Source organism: Pteronotus mesoamericanus, unplaced genomic scaffold, assembly GCF_021234165.1.
Source record: "Pteronotus mesoamericanus isolate MK-2021 breed Mesoamerican mustached bat unplaced genomic scaffold, CSHL_Meso_final contig_94, whole genome shotgun sequence".
NCBI lineage: Eukaryota > Metazoa > Chordata > Mammalia > Chiroptera > Mormoopidae > Pteronotus > Pteronotus mesoamericanus.
The window spans coordinates 25,215,595-25,239,688 of record NW_026555285.1 but is presented as its reverse complement, the minus strand read 5'-3'; the positions used below and the strand labels follow the sequence as shown (position 1 = coordinate 25,239,688).

The window sequence follows — 24,094 nt, the reverse complement described above, 5'->3', positions numbered from 1 at the left end:
GAATACTACGTAGCAGAAAGAAAAAAAGAAGTACTAAACTTCGCAACAGCATGGATGGAACTGGAGAGCATCATGCTAAGCGAAATAAGCCAGGGGGCGAAAGACAAATACCATATGATCTCACCTATAAGCGGAACCTAACCAAGAATGCAAAGAAGCAAGGCAAATATGGCCAGCAACACTGAAAGGAAAAGAAATCAACAGAGACAAGAGGGAAGGGGGGGGCAGGGAAAGGGAAGGGAAGGGGAAAGTCAAGGAACATATAGCAAGGACTCATGGACAAAACCAAAGGGGAAGAGCTGAGGGAGGGAAGGTGGGAGGGGGCAAGGGAAAGGGGGGGGGAAGGCAGAGACAAATGTATTTAAAAAGTAAATAAATTAATAAAAAAAAAATGTATTTAAGTCAATGAAGGGAAATATCTAAAACACAAATGTGGAAAAAAAAAGCATAGAATATTTGAGTGGTAAACCACAAGATAATTACAAAACATTAATTCCAATGATGTTGGATTATCACACGAATATATTTTAAAATATAACAAATATAATTTTCCATGTTTAATCTGCAGCACAAAATATACAGGAAGATATATAATATGACCTCTATAATCCCAATCTATGATAACCTTTTAATTGGAATTTTTAATTTAATAATGAAATATTTATTTTGAGGTAATTTCATATATATAATTGGCCATTTATATTGGAGTTTAGCCTAAATTTCAAATAATGAAGGTATAAATGCACCCAATATCCTTGAATAGAGAACAAATGAAATTGGATTTTTAGAGGGCAATCTGATCAGTCAGGTGAATCGCACAGAAAGAACTATTAACAGAGAAGAAAAGGCATTAGATCAACTAGATCAGCTACAAAAAGCTTACCACTTCAGTTCATGTTATTCTGTTTCTGACTGTAATTTATTGCTTGCTTTTGTAGATTTACCTGGGGAGATGACTTTGTTTTACATGTTAACTTTTTCTTATAAGTGTCTTCAACCTAACCATGTGCACTGCCCATGTCTCAATTTAAAATGCATGTTACACTACTTTTAATAGAAAAATACATTCAGTCCCAACATCGTAATGTGCAGGTGGTAAGGAGATGCTAAAGTAATCAAAACAAAAAAAATGTAGACTAATAGCTATTTAAATCTAGAGAGTATCGGAGAGAGTATTGACTGCAGCATCTTATTTTACAAATGAGAAAACTGAGGGCGAGAAAGATTAAGTAGCTTATTGAAGTTCATACAGCTCATTAGTGGCAAAGCTTGGTTTCGAATTCTTCACAGATTTCAGGTTTGTTTTGTTTAGCTTTGTTTTTTGCATTGATTTTCTACCTCATTGTGATTATGTGTTTATTACTACTTCTAGAATATATCAAGTTCATTTTTCACAGGAAATGCGATGAGCTTAGAGATAGAATCAGGTTTTGTGGAGCTTAAACATGAGATCCTCCCTAAGAAGGAAATGCAATAGCCATCTGCACATGTTTTTAGGGCCCCAAAATGAACCTGGTAAGTGAGGGGCCTTGAACCTTAAGCTTCATTAGCTTCACAGGAAATCCTTCCTCAGTGAGCAAAGTTAGCCATATTAACTCTAAAACCATATTTTGCTTTAGTCAATAATGTAATTTGGTATGTTTTTGTTTTCATAAGGATTGCCAAATGATAGGGTTATATTACATATATTGAATGAATCCATACTGCATTCAAGAGTATGTATAGATCTCAGAGAGGAAGGGGTAAGGGAGGACTGGAAGAGATCAGACAAAGAACATATATGCACATATACATAGCCCATGGGCACAGACCAATGCAGTGAAAGTTTGGGAGAAGCAAAGGAGGGGAAGGGGGCATCTATATTAGTGTCAACAATAAAAAATATACGCAGTTTATAATTTTCTAAATATTGTTTTCCTTTTTCATGTGATGCAGAAAAGCTACAAGCATTGTAACCTATATCTTCTGGTTATAAATTTATTAATGTTTAAAATATTTTAAATAAATACATAAATAACCAACTGAAATTCTGTAGATAAGCATGCTTATGATTTTTGTTAGAGTAACTGATTTGATAAAATATTTATATCATAAGCATATTATTAATTACATCTTTTGTATTATATATTTATTATTTTTATTAAAAGCTCTTGACCATTCTTTTCTATAATTTTTGTACTATGCATGTTTGTATTTTGTATGGTATGTATTGTACAACTTGTCTTCTTTTATGTAATTTGTACTTCTCATCTGTGTAGTTATTTTGGCTTATGTAGTCATGGTTCCATGTCATGTAATAGTTCAAGATTTGAGAGAAAGAGGCAGGGATAAACCCATGAGAGATGTCCCAAGAACCCAACTTGGTGCTGTTCTATCAAAATTTCTCTGGTACCAGATTATCCTAAAAATATTCAAAAGAAGCAACATTGTAAGATATTCTTAGCCCTGACTGGGTATTTATAAAAAGAGGGGATGAGGAAGTGAATGCATGAAAATGTCTGGTCAGGCTGTACTCTTTTGTATTAACTCTTCATCCCTGATATCTGGAATTCTTTGGGTCAGCATTGTCTGTGTTTTAATATTTAAATATGTTTTTAATTAAAATGTTTTCTAAGATGTAAAAAAAAATATTTATAAATCTTTAGAACTATTGTTCATATAAGCCTAGAGAGTTGTGAAATGGCAAAATGTCAAAAATTACAACCTGGTAAAATAATGAAAATGACTTTTGCCTTATTCTCTTCCTTTTACCAAACATAAAATATAGTGTGAGTTCATTTTTGCACTTTTCTTTTCATTTATTCTAAAGTTTATAATGCAGTCTACATGTGAGAGAGTCTCAGGGTAGCTGAGACTAACTGTAAAGATCTTTGTCAAGTTAATGTTATGATACCAGGAAAATGCTCTTATTTACTATTTTATTGATGTCATATTATGAATTTTTGTCCTGTAACTCTTTAGGCATCCAGAAAAATATATTTCACATAAATTACTCCCAAAATGTCCCCTCATGAAAGTGAAAGACTATATATATGACATGTATTTTCATTTTTCAGTGAATTCAAATTAACCTTCTTCATGTGTTTATTAAAATCACCCTTGCTAGAATGTAAGCTCAAAAGAATATAGCCTTTTGTTCTTCTGGTCTGATGCATTAAGCATCATATGACATATGAGCTCTACATATGAGTCTGATGCATTAAGCATCATATGACATATGCGCCCGACATATGAGCTCTGTCTGGAACAAGTCCAGCCATTGTTAAGATAGCAAGAATGGGTTGTGCAACATCAATATAACCTGGAAGCCAAGGAGAGTGGACTGGAATGTGCGTGCGTGAACAATGGTGACTTCACTGCACTAGCCAGTGGAATGGTAGATGCCATTGAGTGAGCACGTGTACTGTGTGGCCATCACATTAAAAATGACTGAGTGAGTAGAGCAATAAATCTGCATCAAATTTTGTGTGAATCTTCAACATTCCTCCACAGAAACTATTCAGATGATTCAGAAGGCCTCAGCTAAGGGCAGCTGGTGATTGGCAGCTTCATCAGGACCAGGCACCTGCTCATGAATCACATCTCATGCAGAGTTTTTTGGTGAAACATCAAATCACTCCGGTGACTCAGCCCCTCTACAGCCCAGATGTGGCGCCCTGCAACTTCTGGTTTTTCCCAAAACTAAAATCACCTTTGGAGAGATTTCAGACCTTGAATGAGATTCAAGAAAATACAGTGGAGCAGCTGATGGCTATTGGGAGAACTGTGTGAGGTCCCAAGGCGCCTACTTTGAAGGAGACTGAGGTGTCATTGTCTGATGTACAGTGTTTCTTATATCTTGTATCATCTACAACAAATGTTTCTATTTTTTCATATTACATGGCTGGATACCTTCTGGACAGGCCTTGTATACAGAAAACCAAATATTTTAAATGAATGAAAAAATTTTAGTTAACAAATATATTCTACAAAGTTGAAGGTATTGTTATAGATTGGTACTAATTATTCAAGCGGATATTACTATAATAATGTTTAATTTTATAAGTAAAATAATACAAATTTCTTAGTCAAGTGTTTAGGCTTTTGAATCACTACTTGTTTTTAGGGCAGTTGACCAACAGTGAAGCCCCGGTGTCCCTCGGTGCATGTCATTTGTGTAACTGCAAACACTCCACGACACTAAATACCTAGGCTTGAGTGCGTAGCTATGCCATGTATAGGTAGTTAGGCCTGTCCTTAGTTGTGACTTATCGATTGGTTTTATTAGAGGAATTCAACATTCAGCACTCCCAGGAAAATATTTAAACAAATATATTTCATTTTTTTTCCTTTACCCTGAGAAAAGGATAAGATTGTGAGATTTGATATGGACATTCCAAAAGCATTTCATTTTTTCACAAGACATGAAGCTTCTACTCATGAACTAATAAAGATGAAAATTAATGTCCTAGCAGGATTTTCTTCCTTAATCATTTCAGTTAAAAAATAGCTTTAAATGTAAACACCCAAACAAGACTTGGAAACAGCTTTAATGGTAAGCTGACTCATACAATGAAAGATAAATCACAGGTCCTCAGTTAAATATTTCCTGAGAAATAGCAGGTTCTAAAAATTTAATATACAAAAAAATCATAGCATTAATAACATTACTATGCTATTCTTGATAGAATGATATAAACTATATCTTTTTCATCAGTTACATGTAGATTATATTATAAATTTTAGAATAAATGAAAAGAAAAATGCAAAAATGAATTCACACTATATTTTATGTTTGGTAAAAGGAAGAGAATAAGGCAAAAGTCATTTTCATTATTTTACCAGGCATAATATTTGACATTTTACCATCTTAAAGGATGGCAAAAATGCATAATAATTAACAATCTTATAATGCAATATGCAAAACCACAATATATTAAAATTTTAGAAGTTAAAACAGAGCACATATTTATATACAGTATCCACATATATATCTACTCCACTATATATTTGTACTCTCCTGACAAACTTTAATTAAAGCCTCTTTGAATTAGACATGTTAATGCATCTTGCAATCACATACATATATATCTACGGTTTTGTGTGTTGTTACAAGGAATAATACGTTATGATTAATCTTTATCTTTAGTCTGAAAGGCCTAAATTTTAGGACTCTAAATATGTAAAGAAGAGTAATGCAGCATAGTTACTGTTCTTTAGGGCACACAAATAGATTTTTCATTATTTGATATAGTCTCTTAAGAAGATGAACATTTTTGTTATCTTTGCAATAAAACTCTTTGCCTCACTTATATCTTTATAAAATAATTAGCTTTAATTTTGAGTCTGTAATAACATCTGTTATTTGATATTTCATTATGTTGGACTGAAACTTTCAGAGTAAATTTTTTCACCAGCAAGGACTTTTCTGGACACCAAACAGAAAGCTGTGAACAAGCAAGGCACTACTCTCATATTGCTTTGGATTTAGTAAGGTAACAGAAAACCATGTATTTAATAGCTATTGATTCTAGGATAATTTCTTCTGGGGCCATATTTAATAAGGGAAATAATATACCTAAAAATAAAATATATGCATTATTACAATAGGTAAACCACACTATCGAGGTTTTCAAAGCTTTTCTAGAAGGATATTTATTTTTATGCTATTAATTAAAATGACAATAAATTTAGTTTGATATAACTACTCTTACACAATATGTGTGTTAATGAGGACCTCCGGCCATGATGGAGGTGTAAGTAGATACACTTTGCCTCCTCGCACAACCAAAAGAAGGACAACAACAAATTTAAAAACAAAAAGTAACAAGAACTGCCAGAAAATTGAACTGTATAAGAGTCCAACAACCAAGGAATTAAAGAAGAAACATCAATCCAGACCAGGAGGAGTTGGGGAGATGGGCAGCTGGGACAGAGATGATGCAGGGCAAGGCAGGGGCTGGAGGACCAGGCCAGTGAGGCGGTGGCTGGCAGAAAGGGCGGCCCCATGTTTGCATGAAGATAAACCAGAGGAACAGCTGGGAAGCAAGACAGATGGCAGAGTGCAGGGATCCAGCATGGGAAACTAAAGCCTCAAAACGCTTCACTGTAAAAACCTGTAGGGGATACAGCAGTGGGAGAAACTCCCAGCCTCACAGGAGAGTTCATTGGAGAGACCCACAGGGTCCTAGAATGTACACAAGCCCACCTACCCAGAAATCAGCACCAGAAGGGCCCATTTCGTTTGTGGGTAATGAGGGGAGTGACTGAAAGCCAGCCAAGGCCAAGAAAGCAGCATTGTTCCCTCTCGGATTCCTCTCCCACATACAGTGACACAACACAGCAACCTGGGTTGCCCTGCCCTGGCAAACATCTAAGGCTCCTCCCTTTCCAATGTAACAGGAGCTCTGAGACAATGAAATATGGCCCAAATGAAAGGACAGATCAAAGCTCCAAAATAGAACTAAATGATGAACAAATAGCCAACTTATCAGATGCATAGTTCAAAATACTAGTAATCAGGATGCTTACAGAACTGGTTGACTATGGTCAAAAAATGGATGAAACAAAGAAAAATTTACAGGGAAACAAAAAATGGAGGGAAGGAAACTGTGACTCAAATTAACGATTTAGAACAGAAGGAAGAGATAAACATTCAACCAGAACAGAATGAAGAAACAGGAATTCATAAAAATAAGGAAGGCTCAGGAACCTCTGGGACAACTGCAAACATTCCAACATCTGAATCATAGGGGTGCCAGAAGGAGAAGAGGAAGAGCAGTAAACTGAAAACTTACTTGAAAAAATAATGGAGAACTTCCCCAATCTGGTGAAGAAAATAAACTTCCAAGAGGTCTAGGAAGCACAGAGAGTCCCAAAGAAGTTGGACCCAAGGAAGCACACACCAAGGCACATCATAATTACATTACCCAAGATTAAAAATAAGGAGAGAATCTTAAAAGCAGCAAGAGAAAAGGAGACATTATCTATGAAGGAGTTCCCATAAGACTATCAGATGATTTCTCAAAAGAAACATTACAGGCGAGAAGGGGCTGGAAAGAAGTATTCAAAGTCATAAAAGGCAAGGACATATATTCAAGAATATTCTATCCAGCAAAGCTATCATTTAGAATGGAAGGGCAGATAAAGCGCTTCCCAGGTAAGGTCAAGTTAAAGGAGTTCATCCTCACGAAGCCGTTATTACATGAAATATTAAAGGGACTTAGCTAAGAAAAAGAAGATCAAAAACTATGAACAGTAAAATGACAACAAACTCACTACTATCAACAACTGAACCTAAAAAAAACAAAAAAACAAAAATGAACTAAGCAAACAACTAGAACAGGAAGAGAATCACAGAAATGGAGATCAGAGGGGAGGGGGCAAGGGGAGAATGGGGGAAATGGTACAGGGAATAAGAGGTATAAATAGTAGGCACAAAATATGGGGAGGTTGAGAATAGTATAAGAAGTGGGGAAGCCAAAGAACTTATATGTACGATCCATAGACACGTACTAAAGGGGGAGGGAATGCTGGTGGCAGGTGGGGTGTAGGGTGGAGGGATATAAAGGGGAGAAAGAAGTGGGACAACTGTAATAGCATAATCAATAAAATATATATAAAAATTTTGTGCATCAATGGCACAAAATGATGAATGTCTCTGAGGGAATACAATATATATATGTACATAATACAAATATATTTTATATAAATATATTAACTTTAGAATATAGGTATTAGGGTTTCTTTGATAAGTATTTGTAGCCTTCAGTAGTTGTAGGTAGTTGTGGATTCTAATTCTTTCCCCCACAGACTATCTGTGTCAATGAAAAATAAAGTGTCAGATCAAATTCTATGCATATATATATATATTTATATAAAATTTGCAAATCAAACAGAAACAAGGAAAACTAGACATATTATTGATTTGTTTGCCAAACAAATGACAGCTCTTTGTAGTGACATATGGCTAATATTGTTCTTTAAACTAGACAATAGAATCCACATATTTGGTTATACTTGAAAAAGCCCTTGAACACTCTACTGAATAACCTGTTGTAATTATAATTTTATAAACTTCTAGACCCATATCATCTGCCTTTGTGAGGGAAAGTGTGCTTGTAAACTATTTCTTCTTAGTTCACACACTTTAAAGACTACACATGTCACTAAGGACAGAATATCTCTATTAATTATTCAAATGAAATATGATTAACATACCTGATGATGTTGTATTAGTTGGCACCTGAATCAGAGCTTTTGATGAGTTGTTTAAATGCTAACATACCACTCTTATTTGCAGAAGCTAACTTCCTTATTACATTAGATATGAATAATTTAAATATTAATTGATGGGTCTCTCAATAAAAACTGAAGTGAAAATATGAAAAATGTATTATAGTCCATAGGCTTATGTAATCTAACAAATTACAGAGAATATAGAAATGGAAACTTTTGGATTTTTATGAGTAAAACAACTTTTAATTTTTGCTCTACATTACCTCATCTTAAATGGAAAGACCTTCATACTGTTTGCTAATAAAAAGACAAATGCTTTGATCTTTAATTCCTAGTATCACTTAAGGTTTTTTTTTTATTTAAACAATAACCCCATTGATTTTTTTCTAAAGCACAGTGCACCATTTTCTTTTATTTGTATTATAAAATATTTATATTTAAACAAGACTGAGTTATATATAGTAAAATCAAATAAATATTGATATTGATTTTTTGCTTAGATAATGACAAATACAGAAGGTTGCATATTCCATAAGTCAACATGCATAAAAAGATATTGATTATTCAACACCTTCAAGCAGTAACTGATGCTGAATCTTAATAACTGCCAAACTACAAATACATGTAAAATGTCACTACTATATGTAAAATTTATAAGTAAGAAGAATAAAGAGAGACAATAAAAATAGTGCAAGAAGCTACTGGATTCATGTGAATCCAGACCATTTTTTTTGTTTCTTCCTGGACAAAGTTTTGACCTTGACCTCATTTTTTATCTTCAGTATATGAAATTATATCATATATAATAGATATAGTTTGTAGAGTTGTAGTTTAAAAATAGGAAAAGCTAAGTGCTAAAAACTCTCCAGTGCACTTTAGGTACACACTTTCTCATTTAATTCTCACCTCAGCCCTTTGAGGTAAGAAGTGCCATTATGTTCACCATTTTCCAGGTTAGAAAACTAGAGCTCCAAGTGTTGAAGCAGCTGGCTTGTTATTATAAGGATACTCAAAACTTTTTGCATTCAATTTCATTCTCTAGTAGTTACTTTTTGTTAATATTCTGTTCAGGCTGTAACTTAGAAACACCTTTATGTCAAACAATTACTCCCAGGCAATGGGCAAATCCCTAAGACTTTTTAATGGAATGACATGTAAAAAGAGGGGTCAACAAGTAAAACCATTTTAGGAGCTTGTGAGCTGTTGTTTTCAACTTCTGCAGTTGCTTATTTTGTTTCTGTTGATTTTTATTTGTTTCCCTTTAATTAAATATAGCTGCATAGGTGTAGCAGAATTGGGATAAGTAAATCAACATGCTTTTCTCCGCTGCCTTTAAAATAGCATTTCCTAGTATCCACTAAGAACCATATAAGTCCATGACATTAAAATGTTGGAGTTTTGGGATCCTCGTGTTACTGCAATTATTTTATACTATTTATAATATTTATTTATAAGTTTTACAATACTAAAAGGATACAACTCAGAAAGATGGTTCAGAGGAATTGACTGTTTTGATATCGTATATCCACCTTTTTTATTCGTCTGCCTATTGTGATTATGTTGGCAAAAAGTAATGGAACATTGCAACATCATTGCTATTAAACAGAACTCACTCAAAATCATTTTATACTATATCATCCTTCAATCTTAGCATTTAGAAAATCCTAATATCTAAAGCTATGTACCCAGATCCATTTATTGTTAGCCCCTCTTGGCAAAGGAAATCTATCTAGTTCTTTCAACTTTCCTAACTGCTTTTGACTAGAAACAGCTAACGTGAATCTGTACCAACAAAGGTTAATGGCTGCTAGAACGTAAGTAAGCATTAAATGACAGACAAGGGCCATTAGTGGAAGAGTTTATATATGGGGGCCTCTAACCTGCTCTTATATCTAAAAAGGTATGGAAGATTTATTAAACTGTCTGCATTCCCCTCAAAGATTTAAGATGTGAAGACAAATTTATTTATTAAAAGTAAAGTGAGGGAGCTGATTCTCACGGCAAGAAAATTTTGAAGACAATAGATAAAAATTTGTCAATATATGATATCAAAGTATAAGGATCTTGTTTATTTCCTCATAGTTTTGAAAGTTACTAAAGTCAAGCAATGTTAAATAACAGCTTAGAGAGAACATGTTAGAATGAACCAACATGCAACCAGATGAGAAGTCTCTGTAAGGTATAGAAGACATACAGAGTCTGGTTACCGCACAGATACAGCCGATTACTCAGAGGCAGTATTGACGCGGAGACTTATGGGCCAGAGAGAAGTTTTGTCCAGCCAGAAAGTGTACATGGCCGCAGATCAGCGCTGTCCTGATGACCAGGTATTAAGCAGGGAGATAAGCCAATCACAGCTTTCCAAAGAACACCCTGAAGATCATATATTTATTTTTCATTTGTTTATGCCATACATAATTATGAGATATATATATATATATATACCTATATATATATATATATATAACAAACTTAGGCAAGGAAATTAATAAAAAATTAAATGATAGAATTTCCTATGCTGTTCTGTTGTGTAGGGGAGATATTTATTACCTTGGTCTCTCCCCTTCAATTAATTCTCCCTAATACCAGTTAAATTTTTGAAACACAAATCCAATTGTCTATTTGACTACCTAGAAAGAACAAACTCCTTAAAGTGATGTTCACAGCTCATCAATATTTACCCTTTGGCTCATGTCATTTTAAACACCGCTACTCTACCCTGAGATTTATCATACTATATGTCTTACTAAGCTGGATACACAAAGCTGGCTTACAGCCTATTTTCCCCAAGTGGTTGCCTCCATCCAGGCTGACCTTCCCTCTGTTTCCTAGAATTCTTACGCATCCCACAATAGTGAGTCTAATGTTATTTCCTAGGCAAGATCTTTCTTTATCAGCCATTGCAATGCTAGCTGTCCTCTCCTCTGCATTCCTGAAACATAGTGGGTGTACTTTAGCACCCATTATTGTAGATCATAATTATTTAATTAAGCACTGTTTTCAGTCTCTTAGCTTCTAGGACAGACTCTGTCATTTTTATTTAACTGCTCACAAGTGCCTAAAACTTTGTTAGCACACATTAAAACTCTCATTAAATGAATATAAAATACTGTCATCAATTGCAAAAACATGTTAATAAAAACTTTTAAAATTTTTAGCTCCTTGTTAAGAACCATACCTGTTCAATTTCTATACACACATGAAATTCAAGTGTGTGTGTGTGTGTATATATATATATATATATATATATAAATATAATTTATTTATTTATTTATTTATTTATTTTAGTCAGTAGAACCTAGAAGAAACTCAGTGAATCTCAGTTCCAAGAAGAAATATTTAACAATTAACAGGAATATAAACAAGGCCTTAACTAATGAAGTTATTAATAATCACTGGGTTTTTAATCATAATACCTCAAGGTCAATGTGTAACAGAAAAAAATTGTGTACAAATGTGGGAAAATTAATCTTTAAGATAGTCAAATGGAAAGTGTTTTTTTTTAGCCCTCAACTGTGTTTAATGACTAGAATTCATTTGATATGTTAGTTTTGACCTTATATTTGATAAAATATCTTCTTAAAACCTTTGGACACCTATTTTAGTCAAGATAACAGAGTAAATTTTTTTATTATCTGCTGTTCAGATGGAAAATTTTAAAAAATAACTATATAATTCTTTACTTTTAAAAACTTTAATAAAAACAACCCTGAAAAAATCCTATGATTTAGTATAACTTATACTACGTTGACTTACAAACTTGATACTCTAATTTTTTTGGTTCACTTTGTAGAAATTGTTCCATTAATCTGATAAACTGTCATATTATTCTATATGAAATAATGGGAAAAATGTTTTTTTCAGTTCTTAAAATTGTTTCCTTTTACTATTCACAAAAAAAGTCTTAAAAACATCTATTTTTTAATTTGTAGTTATTACTACAAATAAATTTGAAAAATTATTCTGTAAGCATTTATTAAATAATTCTATTAATTCAACATTATGTTATAAATTAATAATTAAATATAATCAACTTCAGTATAATTTTTTCCTTGAAAAAATTTTCTAATAGCTTTACCCTAATTACCCTATAATTTTCTTTCAAACTACTGTATAACCCTTTCCAAATTTTTATAGAGATGCTTTACCATCATATACTGCATTTCAAACCACAGAAGATTAATTTGTTATTCTAGGCTTTTGTTTGCTGAATTAATCAATTATTTTATTTTTTCTGTAATCCTCCATGGTTCATCTACTCATCCCTGTAGTGAACACCCATGTATGGAATGGCCATTAGAAATCACATTTCTAGCTGTTTTGTAAGATGCAATAATTACACAGAAACAAAAATCTTACTTTCATAAGGACTGCAGTTTCTTAGATATAAATCTTAAATTATCAATCGAATCTAGAAAAAATTACAAGTTTTATTTAAAAACTGTCAATGGTTGCATTTTTTTTTCTTTGTAGCTTGGTAAGTAAGAGAAAATTTTAACTCTGAAGGCTTGAATGGAGATTTATATGATGGATAGAATTTTGATATGTTATAAAAATCATTTGCAGTATCTTTCTTTATCACTCACTGCAATGCTAATTGTCCTCTTCTCTGCCTTCCTTAAACATAGTGGGTGTAGTTTAGCATCCATTACTGTAGATCATAATAGGCTGCAATATAAGAAATGTCATAAAAGATAGGCTACATGAAACATAGATGAAACATCAAGTATTACAAGTGACTGATTTAAATAATTTATAAATATACTAGTGGCAAACAAAATTTTAAATATTGGAGGCCATATATTGGATAACATATATCACATGATAAAGTTTACTCTTCAGTATTTTCTTAACAAAAGAAAGTCTTTAAAAATTTTGAGCAGGGATAGTTTTTACTACTGGAAGATTAATCTTGATCTTGTAGAAGCATCAAAAAAATCAGTGGAAGGAAGAAAATAAGTAGCAAACTGAATTACACGACTGTAGAAATATGATGTGAAAACTAATAAGACAAATTATGGCGAAACCAAAAGGAAAAAATGTAGTAAAAGGCATTTTATAAATAAAATTTTCCATTGAAATTATTAGTATGTGATAAATCTATTAAAATCTCTGGAATTAACTTTAATAAAGAGTTGATAGTGATTATGTTAGTGTAGAATGATACTTCCTGATGGAGTAGAAGACAAAATGTTAAAACCTATTTTTAATTTATAAACATATAAAATTTGTTAAAATGTGTAAATCAGGTAAACATGTTTTTCCTTACCTTTTGTCTCCCCCATACCCATTTCCCACTTCTATTCTTGAGTAATTATTATTATTTTTGTTACTATTATTATCCTGTGCTAATTTAGTTATACAGAGTCAAACACACAAAAAAGTAAAAATATATTCCAGATAGTTTTAAAACTTCCAATTTTATACTTAGTTTAGCTGTCTTTATATAAACAAAAAGAAGCATAATTTTATGTAGGCTTTTTTTCACTGTTTTTGTCTCGCAATCCAGTGCAGTCTGTAAAGCTAAGAAGAAGGAAAAAAATTGAAGACCACAGTGGAATCTCTAGAAATCAATTGTGAAGCATCCTGGAGGATATAATTCTCCAAGCACACTCTATTTCCCTCCTAGAGCTGCCATAACAAATTACCACAAAGTTGGTGGCTTAAATTTTATTATCTCACTGCTCTGGAGGACAGAATTCCAAAATCAACTTGTCAGCAGGGCCACTTTCTCTCTAGGGCTCTAGGAGAGAATCTTGCCTCTTCCTGCACCTGGAGGATCCAGCTGTTCCTTGACTTGCGGCCACATCCCTCTAATCTCTGCCTCTCTGTTCACATCGCCTCTTCTCTGTGTTTAAGATATCCCCTGTGTTTCTCTTATAAGGACACATTGACTTTAGGGCTCACCTGTCTAATTCAAGATGATGTCTTCATCTCAAGGGCCCTAACTTAATCACATCTATAAAAACTATCTATCCAAACGAAGTAACATTCACATGTTCTAGGAATTAGGACATAGGCATATCCTTTTTTCAGGCTACCATTCAAGACACTCCACATACTTTTCAAAAAACTTAAAAGATTTTAATGGTACAAATAACATTTTAAAATTTGATAGATACAATGATTCCATATGTATTTAAACTCTATAAAAACAGTGCTACTCCTATCCTGTATTTATGTGTGTATATACTGTTAGATCATTTTTTAAAGCCGCAAAGTATTAAAGCACCTGTAACTAGCTTTTACTATTACCTACTTAAGACAGATATTAAATAAGAACTCAACATTTGCATATTTGAAATAGCTAGTGTATAGTAATGAAAAAGAGCTAGAGTAACTCACCAAAAAAAAAAAAAAAACGCATACCTTTGAAGGTTAATTTTTTCTTATACTTGATTGCTATTTCCATCTGGCCACGTGACTCCCAAGCTAAATTTGAGATTCATTTCATATATGAATAATATTCAAGTATGAAACATATATTCAATTAAGGAAACAGTTTGCTACTTAAACATTATTTGTGTTGCTCTGAAATTTGTAATATATGTTTGGAATGTAGAATTTTTAAAAACAACATTAGAATATTTGTTGGATATTGCTAAAGATTCAGATATAATCTAAAAAATCAGAGAAGTTGGATGCTCCAGAGTTGAATCTGTTAGAATGCAGGCAGCTGGCCTAAGAGTAAAACCCAGAAGAGCAACAGTTTAACTAGAACAAATTCTTCCCTGTGGTAAAGGGAGGTTATGAGCATCTGTGAGCAGTGCCACTATTCAGCTGTAAAGTCCTGAGAGTACCAGCGGTCTTCATTCCTATTGCTCCCCTGTGTTTATCAATAGACCCTAGAGCGCCTCGTTGCCTTATGGTTGCTCCTACTTTATTGCACCAACAGTCCAGACCTCCACTTTAGTCCCATTGCTGCATCTACCTGCCTAAGACTACAGGGTTTTTTTTTTTTACTTTTTAAAAATTTTATTATATTTTTCCTATTACCATCTATCCCCCATACCCTCTCCCTCCTCCACTCCCCGCTCCCCACTACAATTGCCACACTGTTGTCTGTGCCCATGAGTTCTTTCTCTTTTTTCTTTTGGGAGTGGTGGAGGGATCAAGCAAAAAAAAGGAAAGACTAAAGTTTTATCTTTTTTTGTTTAAGTGGCTATGGGCCCACTTGAAAATCAGTGATAACGGAAAAACAGGGTGGGTATCAGTTATCAGTCACTGCTACATGGACAATATAGAAATGAAAAGTAAGTGTTTAGCCTTTTAAAATTTCTGTAAAAAGTATGTTTCTAATTATAAAATAATTTTAATTTTGACTCATACAGTCATCTTTCCTGAAATTAGTATGTACTAATGTGATAGTTAAGTGAGGGACTATCTAAGAAATAATCTCCAACACTTTTGTATGAATGAGTATGCCTCTTAGTAAATACATTTTGACTCCAATAGGTTTTTCATAAATTATATAAATGTGTTAATTATTTACTTTAATTGGTTTTTCATAAATTATAAAGATGTACTAATTATTTATTTTAATAGGTTTTCCATAAATTATAAAAGCGTATTTATTATTTAAAACTATAATCACTATAAAACACACCAAGTTATGAATTAAAACATAAGAAAATATAATTTCTAATATATTATTTGCATATCCAAATGATTATATTATGCACCCTCTGAAGTGGAGGTCCTCCACTTTGGAGACCACTGATGCTTCTTAAATTTTAATGTGTATATAATTACCAGGGGATTTTTCTTAAAATGCAGATTCTGATTGAGTAGGTCAACAGGCGGAATATTCTGTAGAATTTCATGAAAAATATCCTGAACAGCTAAATCCCATATAAAAGTGCTTAACTTTAACTTCAGTTATTTTACCTAAAATTTAGGGACAGCTTGCTACTTTCATTGAATTATATTCAAGAAAAATTATACAGAATTCTACTAGGGATTTTACTGCAGCATTCTCAAGACAAATAATATGTGCAAAAGCTATAGTTTAAAATATATAAGCAGTTATATGTATTTGAAAAGATTTGGTAACTGTAAACATCAGAGACATTTTACAAAATTTTTAGAAGAAATCATGCAATTATGAAGCTAGAGACACAAAAATATAACTTTAAGATATTTTTATTGGTTTTTGCTAGATTATGATGTTTTAATTCAGGTTTAACATTTTTCCTGAATGTACAACAGAAAAATATTTTTATGTTGTTAATCTTGATTTCCTGCATCTGTGAAGATATTTTTAGTAAGCATAAGGAAGACATTGAAGTATTGTTTCTCATTTTGAAATTATTCTGGTCTAATTATTGACTTCACCTAATGAGACTTTTTTGCAAGGGAATCCTCACACCTGCAAGAAGTGTGTAAATCATATTATAAGGCATTCAGAGTTCAGAAATCCTATGGCAATCTGTAAAAATGTCTTTATCATATGTAAGCATATGTATGCATGAAGTATGAATATTTTATCATATGTAAACATGAAGTATGGATATTTTCAAGAAAAATGAGTATTTTCCAAATTTGAGTTAGTAAAATAATCTTGGGAATATAGTTCTTGGTCAACTATTAAATTATAGGTAGAGATGTTTGAGAGAGGAATTTAAATTTTGAGAATGATAACATGTTTTACAAATACTCTTTCATCCTGCTAACATCTTGACAGCTCAGGGTTTTTTTTTATATTTTATTTATTTATTTTTAGAGAGGGAAAGGGAAGGAGAGAGGGAGAAAAATATCAGTGTGTGGTTGCCTTTCACACACTCCCTACTGAAGGCCTGGCCCACAACCCAGGCATGTGCCCTGACTGGGAATCAAACCAGCAACCCTTTGGTTCGCAGGCTGGCACTCCGTCCACTGAGCCATACCAGCCAGGGCTAACATCTCAGTTTTAATGGCTGATCCTAAGAGAGATCATACCAACTATATTATTTATATAATAATTAAAATTTACTGCCTTTATTTTCTATAGATAATTACTCATTTATATTTAATCTTCAAGTATATTTAATCTTCACATAAATGATATAAGGCTAGGCACTCTTTAGTAATGAGGGTACTGAGATATAAGGAGTTAAAGGTATATTTTCCAACACCATACAACTGGTAACAGTGTATTGGAATTTGAGCCCAAATAGTCTTAAATGCTAGAGCTATTAATTATAACACTTATCTGCCTTTTCCCTACCTTCAACCCTAATAATCTTGCAGACAATACCTTAGTTAATTAAAAAATAGTAATATATGATACCTTCCCTTTATTTTTATGTGCTTAGTTTCTGTATTCTTCATCAGAATGAAGGCTCTATTTTATTTACAGCAGGAGATACAGAAAACTTTCTAATTTGTTTAGAGCAACTGAATAGATACCTGTGTTGAGAGATTAATGGTTTAAATAGGTGTTTTCTTGATTTATTGTAAGCAATATTGAGTTCTTACACTTCAATTGCCGAATTTTGCTTTCTATAATATAGTTTTTAATTATAAAGTATTTCAAATTTCTGTAAAAGCTAGATCATAATGTTTGCACTAAACATTGTTAAATTTATCTTCAAAATGATTTTAAGTTATATTTGAATGATGAGAGTTAATCAGTTCCCAATGTTCTTGGCAATATTTGATTTTGAAATAGTTCTAAATTTTTAGAAATATTTTAAAGTTTTATTGTCAAGAACTTTCTCTCAAAGATATTTTTTATATCCTGATTATCCTGAATACCAGTAACATCAGGAAATTATATGTCCTATCCTCTTCTATGAATTTCCCTTTTACACCCTCTCTGAGACTTGAATATGAAAATAATAATAGCAATTACAGCTTGAGTGGCTGTAATGTATCACATTCTAAATGCTTTACATACATTAATTCATATAATCTTCATCACAACACCAAGATCATTATTTTAATTACTCTCACTCCAGTGATGAGGAAATTGCTATATAGAGAGATTAAAAAATGTACCTATGTTAAGCGGTAGAACTAGAGGAAAATCTTAAATACATGCGTAAACCAAAGCCAAAGCATTAATTAACACATTTGATAACTTTATTTCTTAAACATATGTGTTAAAAATGTTAGAAGTCTTATACAAATTTAAGCTTCTTATCTTGTACAACTGTAAAAGCTGAATAAAATACATACATTAAATTCTTGAAGGAATCAGATACTTGAGAAGCCAGATGTCAAAGGTAAATTCAACGTTTATTTCTGCTGTTTCCAGGCATGTTTGTGACACAGGGGTAAAGGGGCAAAATGATATCTGAGAACCAGGACTTGCTACAGTTTCTGAGTTGTTACAGAAGCATGAATAGAATTCATTGTTTCCAGAGAGGCCCAAACCAAAGGGATCAAGACTCTGGAAAGGGAGGAACTGCCTGGGAGGACTGTCTAGATACCTACATTTTTTTGCAAATGCCTCTGGGTCCCTTGTATCCTTGAAATTATTAGTAAATCATTGTCGTTTGTGAGGTCACTTATTCACATGAAACTTATTTGATAATCTGACTACTTATTTGACAAACTGATTCATTTGTGCATTTCTGCAACAAGCTGAAACATAAGGGAAAAGAAAAATAAAGTATTCTAAATATATAACAAAATGTTCAATATTGGAGAAAGAAAATGAAAACAATTAATGGAAGGACCAAGTAAGGAAAACATTATTTTTTTTCTAAAGATAATCAGTTATTGCATTAAATATAGATGGATTAAATAACCAGATCAGTAAAATATCAGCATACTGAAACAAAACAATCAATGTAGGTTCATTAATAATTGACAAATTGGACCTTTAAGATGAAAAGCATTACTGAATAGAGAAGAAATATTTCATAACTTAAAAAATCAATTTAGCAAGAAAAATTGAATTCCTAAATATAGATACACATAACATTGAAATAAAGAAAATTAACAAAATATATAATATTATATTGGAATTTTTTATTAAATTAAAAATATTACTGGGAGAAATTAAAGTAATTCTTAATAAAATATTGGTACATACCATGTTGTGTTCAAATTGATATTGCATTGCTTAATAAAACATTGCTTAAAGTAATAAAGTATTTTAAGTGGCAGTATATAAATATTCTTCAAAATAGAGGCACAGGGTATATCATTTCTGATTTTCAGAATTTGTTTTCTTACATGGACATAAAAAAATTTGTTTTAATTTATAAAGCATCGAGGTCATAATATTTATTTCTGCTTCTAATTTTTTCTCACTTTAATCAAATTATTTACCTTTAGTAAATAGTTTCTACCTTATTGCAATTGTTTTCTAACAGCTAGATCCTATTCTGAATGGCATCATAGTTTTCACTTTCCATTTGATTTTTAAAATCTCGCGGTAAAATAAATCCATTCAGTTTTCATTTCTCCCATGTTTTAGGTGTGACAGTACTTGAAGGCCCAATTTATGCTGTGGGAGGCCACGACGGCTGGAGCTATCTGAACACAGTGGAGAGGTGGGATCCCCAGAGTCAGCAATGGACGTTCGTAGCCAGCATGTCAATTGCCCGAAGCACAGTGGGTGTAGCAGCATTGAATGGCAAGTGAGTAGATTTCTTTTTTATCTAAAAAAATAAAGCTTTTGAGTGAATATTCTTATAAAATAACTCTTAGTAAGCTGATTCAGTACAAATATTTAAAAATATCTTTATTCGAATTTTTAATGTTTTATTGTTTACACTATTACAGTTGTCCCATTTTTTTCCCCCTTAGCCTCCCTCCACCCAGACCTCTCCCCATTTCTATAGTCTATCCTTACACCATTGTCCATGTCCATAGGTCCTTCATGTATGTTCTTTGACTCTTCCCTTCACCTTCTTTCAATCAGTTCCTACTTCCCCCCTCCCCTCTTACATCTCTCAGTCTACTCCATGATTCCATGCCTCCGGTTCTATTATGCTCATTAGTATATTTTGTTCATTAGATTCCTCTCATAAGTGAGATCATATGATATTTGTCTTTCACCAACTGATTTCTTTCATTTAGCTTAGTAGTCTCCAGTTCCATTCATACTGTATCAAAAGGCAGGGATTTCTTCTTTTTTCCCGCTGTGTGATATTCCACTGTGTAAATGTACTACAGTTTTTTATCTACTCATCTACTGATGGGAACTTATACTGTTTCCAAATATTGGCTATTGTAAATACCTCTGCTATGAACATAGGGCAACATAAATTCTTTTGAATTGGTGTTTCAGGATTCTTAGAGTGTCTTCCCAGTGGTGGAATCACTAGGTCAAAAAGCAGTTCTATTTTTAGTTTTTTGAGGAAACTCCGTACTGCTTTCCACGGTGGCTGCACTGGCTTGCATTCCCACCAACAGTGCACTATGTTTCCCTTTTCTCCACAAGCTAACCTGCACTTGTGAGTTGTTGATTTATTAAACATAGCCATTCTGGCAGGTGTGAGGTGATATTGTGGTATTAATTGTCATCTCTCTGATGACTAGTGATGGTGGGCATCTTTTCCTATGTCTATGGACATCTGTATGTCCTCCTTGAAGAAGTGCCTATTCAAGTCCTTTGCCCATTTTTTAATTGGATTGTTTGTCTTCCTGTTGTTGAATCATATGAGTACTTTATATTTTTTGGAGATTAAACCCTTGTCCCATGTATCATTGGCAAATATGTCCTCTTACACAGTCAGTTGTGTTATCATTTTGGTGCTGGTTCCTTTAGCCATGCAGAAGCTTTTTCATTTGATGTAAACCCATTTGTTTATTTTTTTTCCTTTATTTCCCTTGCCCTAGGAGATATATCAGCAAAAATATTGCTACATGATATATCTGAAAGTTTACTACCTATGTTTTCCACTTGAATTTTATGGTGTCATGACATATATTTAAGTCTTTTATCCATTTTGAGTTTATTCTGGTATATGGTATAATCTGATTCAGTAAAAATATTTTTAAATGTCTTCAGTTTTTGATTAAAAAATTAGTCTTCATGGATAATTGACAAATCAAGACTGCATTTTTTTCTGGTTGTCTATCTACATAAAATAAAAACTAAAACTTCTTCACATGAATTGCTGTTTAAAGATCTATCAAATATATTTCATGAGAATTCTATCCATGCAAAATCTGCATACTTACATGTTTTCCAGTAAAATTATCTGAGGAACCTTCAAAAGACTATTCAATTTTGGTGCTCAATATATAACTTTTGCATAATTGCACCACTCTGGTCACCTGTCACCGTTCCATCTCCATCACTCTATATCAAGAATTCTCTACCTTAATGCTGTTTATATTCTGAGTCTGGTTAATGTCTGTTAAGGGCAAGGCTTTGTCCTGTGCATTATAGGGTGTTTAACAGCATGCTGAGCTCCTGTCCGTTAGATGCTAACTATATTCTGACCCCAATATGATGACCAAAAAAGTCTCCAGACGTTGCCTAATGTCCTCTGAGGATGGCAAAATATACTCCCTCTTATCCCCGTGAGAATCCCTGCTCTAAACAAAGTTATTGACGCATCCTGATGGAACAACTGCTCAAGCTAACAATCTGCTCTTCCTACTCTTCCCTCTTACAGTCCATTTGCTAAATCAGCCAGGGATGTCCAGCCCGCGGCCCATGGGCCACATGCAGCCCAGGATGGCTACCAACGCAGCCCAACATAAAACTGTAAATTTACTTAAAACATTATGAGATTTTTTTGTGATTATGTGTCATAGTGTATTTAACGTATGGCTCAAGACAACCCTTCCTCTTCCAGTGTGGCCCAAAGACACCAAAACGTTGAACACCCCTGACTGCCAACGCAATCCTACGGGCTCTATTTGCAATTAGAGTACAATGCGTACCTTCACCTGAAAGGGCCCACTAGATCTTGTCCCTGCTTCCTCTTTTTTGTTGTTGTTGTTCTCTGTGCATCAACCAAGTTGCCCTTTTGTCTATGCCTCAAATATGGCAAGTTTAACCCAGCTCAGTCCCTTTTAGTTTACTCTTTTCTTGGTCTCACATGCTGTTTCTACTAAATCTCATGTGCTTGGATCCTTCTCATTATTCAGATTTTAACACAAAATTTGTCCATATAAAGTTATTTATTATCCATTATATTTGAAATAGACAACACTGCATACCTTTTCAAACTATTTACTTACTATCCTTGAAATTACACATGTTATTGCCTTTTGTCTCTTTTCATTAGCTTTATATGTTCAATAAATGTTGAGATTTTGTATAAATCATTCATTGTTATATCCCTGGGCTTAATACACCTTTACTATATCTACTGAGTAAATGTTGAATGAATTGCCCTGTCCAATTTAGCTACTCATAATAACTTTTGACAATCTAAGTGTTTTTTAATATGTGTGTATTTACAAAGTTAAAATTATAACATTGTGTGTGTGTGTGTGTATCTTCTCTCACCTAAGTTGTAAGTAAACATTTCTATGGCATTAAAATCTCTTGGAAATTCAATTGGCTATGCAGTAGTTCTCCACATACAAAACAAGCAAACAAACAAACAAACAAAAACCCTAAAAAAATACCCTTAAAAAAACCCTAAGTGTAAGTGGGTAGTCTCTGATTTTTTACATCAGAAGTATCTAAGTATATCTGAAATACTGACATCTATAATAATATACATACCGTTTCCCAAAATTTGAAATGATAAAAAGCAATTATTTTCAGGCTTAAAATAAATATTTTAAATCTTTATTAGAATTTCTTCTCCAAAAATGCCTTTTATTCCTAATAATTTTATTTCTTTTCTACATAAACTGGGAATTTTGTCTTCTATATCACTGATTCAATCTTTGACATTTTCTTTATGAATTTTTTTCAATGTAGACTGAAATTTTTGCATTATAATTTTTCTTACATGATATCTTTATTTGACAAATTGCTACCTGTTAATTTAGTTTCATTTTTGTGTTTGGTAAAGCTGCGTTTCTGCAGCATAGTTTTAGCTATCAAAATTTCAACTAGTACTGTCTTTAATATCAAATAATATTTGTAGACTTTTCTTTTGACTGTAGTTATTAAGAAAAATCCACAATCCTGTTATCATTGCTACATTGGAAAACCACTGTGTACAAGTGAAAAATGAATTCGAGTTATATACACCTTATTTATCACATGGTAATGGAATGCTATATTAAAAAATGGTGAGATGTTTTCTTCCAATAGCTTCCTAGTTATACTGAGATTTGTCTGAAGAAAGAAATGAAACTTATTACCAACTTTCCATCTAGTGTCATGTGTAAGTTTTCCAAAAGACATTTCTTGGAATATTTTTTATGTGAATTAGGTATATCCCATTTCCAACTCCTCTCTGAATATGTATTTCTTAATTTCTGTTATACTTCTTATAGCAATCATAAAAATATATTTTATGTTAACATTGTCATTTTATTTGATAAAGAATATATTATCATTTACTATCTGTATTTATCTTTTCTCTTGAAGAAATATTTTCCCTTAAAAGTTACAGTATTTTTTAGAAACCACTTAATTTGGAAACTAATAATACAGTTTTACATTCTTCTACATAAATTTTTAAATACTTTCCTGCAGGCTGAAACTTTTACTATCCATCTTTAATGGATAGTAAAACTTACAATAACAGAATGAACATTTCTCTTGGATGTTAATATTTATTTAAAATATTTAAATATTTTACTTTTTTACTTTTTCTAATACTTATATATAAATAACAGTCCATCTTTTATTGGTCATATTTTTGCGACTTACATTAATGCTTCATAGGTTTATTTCTTGCATTCTTTAGAAAATGAGTATCTCATTGACACACCAAATTTGCTCAACAGACATGAAAAATATCCTCAACTCTTTTGTTATCTTATTTGCAACATTATTCTGTAAGGAGAATACATACACACA

At 32.5% G+C, this 24,094-nt stretch overlaps 1 protein-coding gene across 2 annotated transcripts in view; it reads left to right on the top strand.

Annotated features, from left to right (window-relative positions):
• The window catches only part of KLHL1 (kelch like family member 1), a 340,901-nt gene that overhangs the window by 278,195 nt on the left and 38,612 nt on the right, over positions 1-24,094 (top strand). For both annotated transcript variants that reach the window (XM_054586413.1, XM_054586412.1), the window contains one exon: positions 19,625-19,787. In XM_054586413.1, the coding sequence (XP_054442388.1) occupies positions 19,625-19,787 (163 nt within the window). The remainder of the gene's footprint in view (positions 1-19,624; positions 19,788-24,094) is intronic.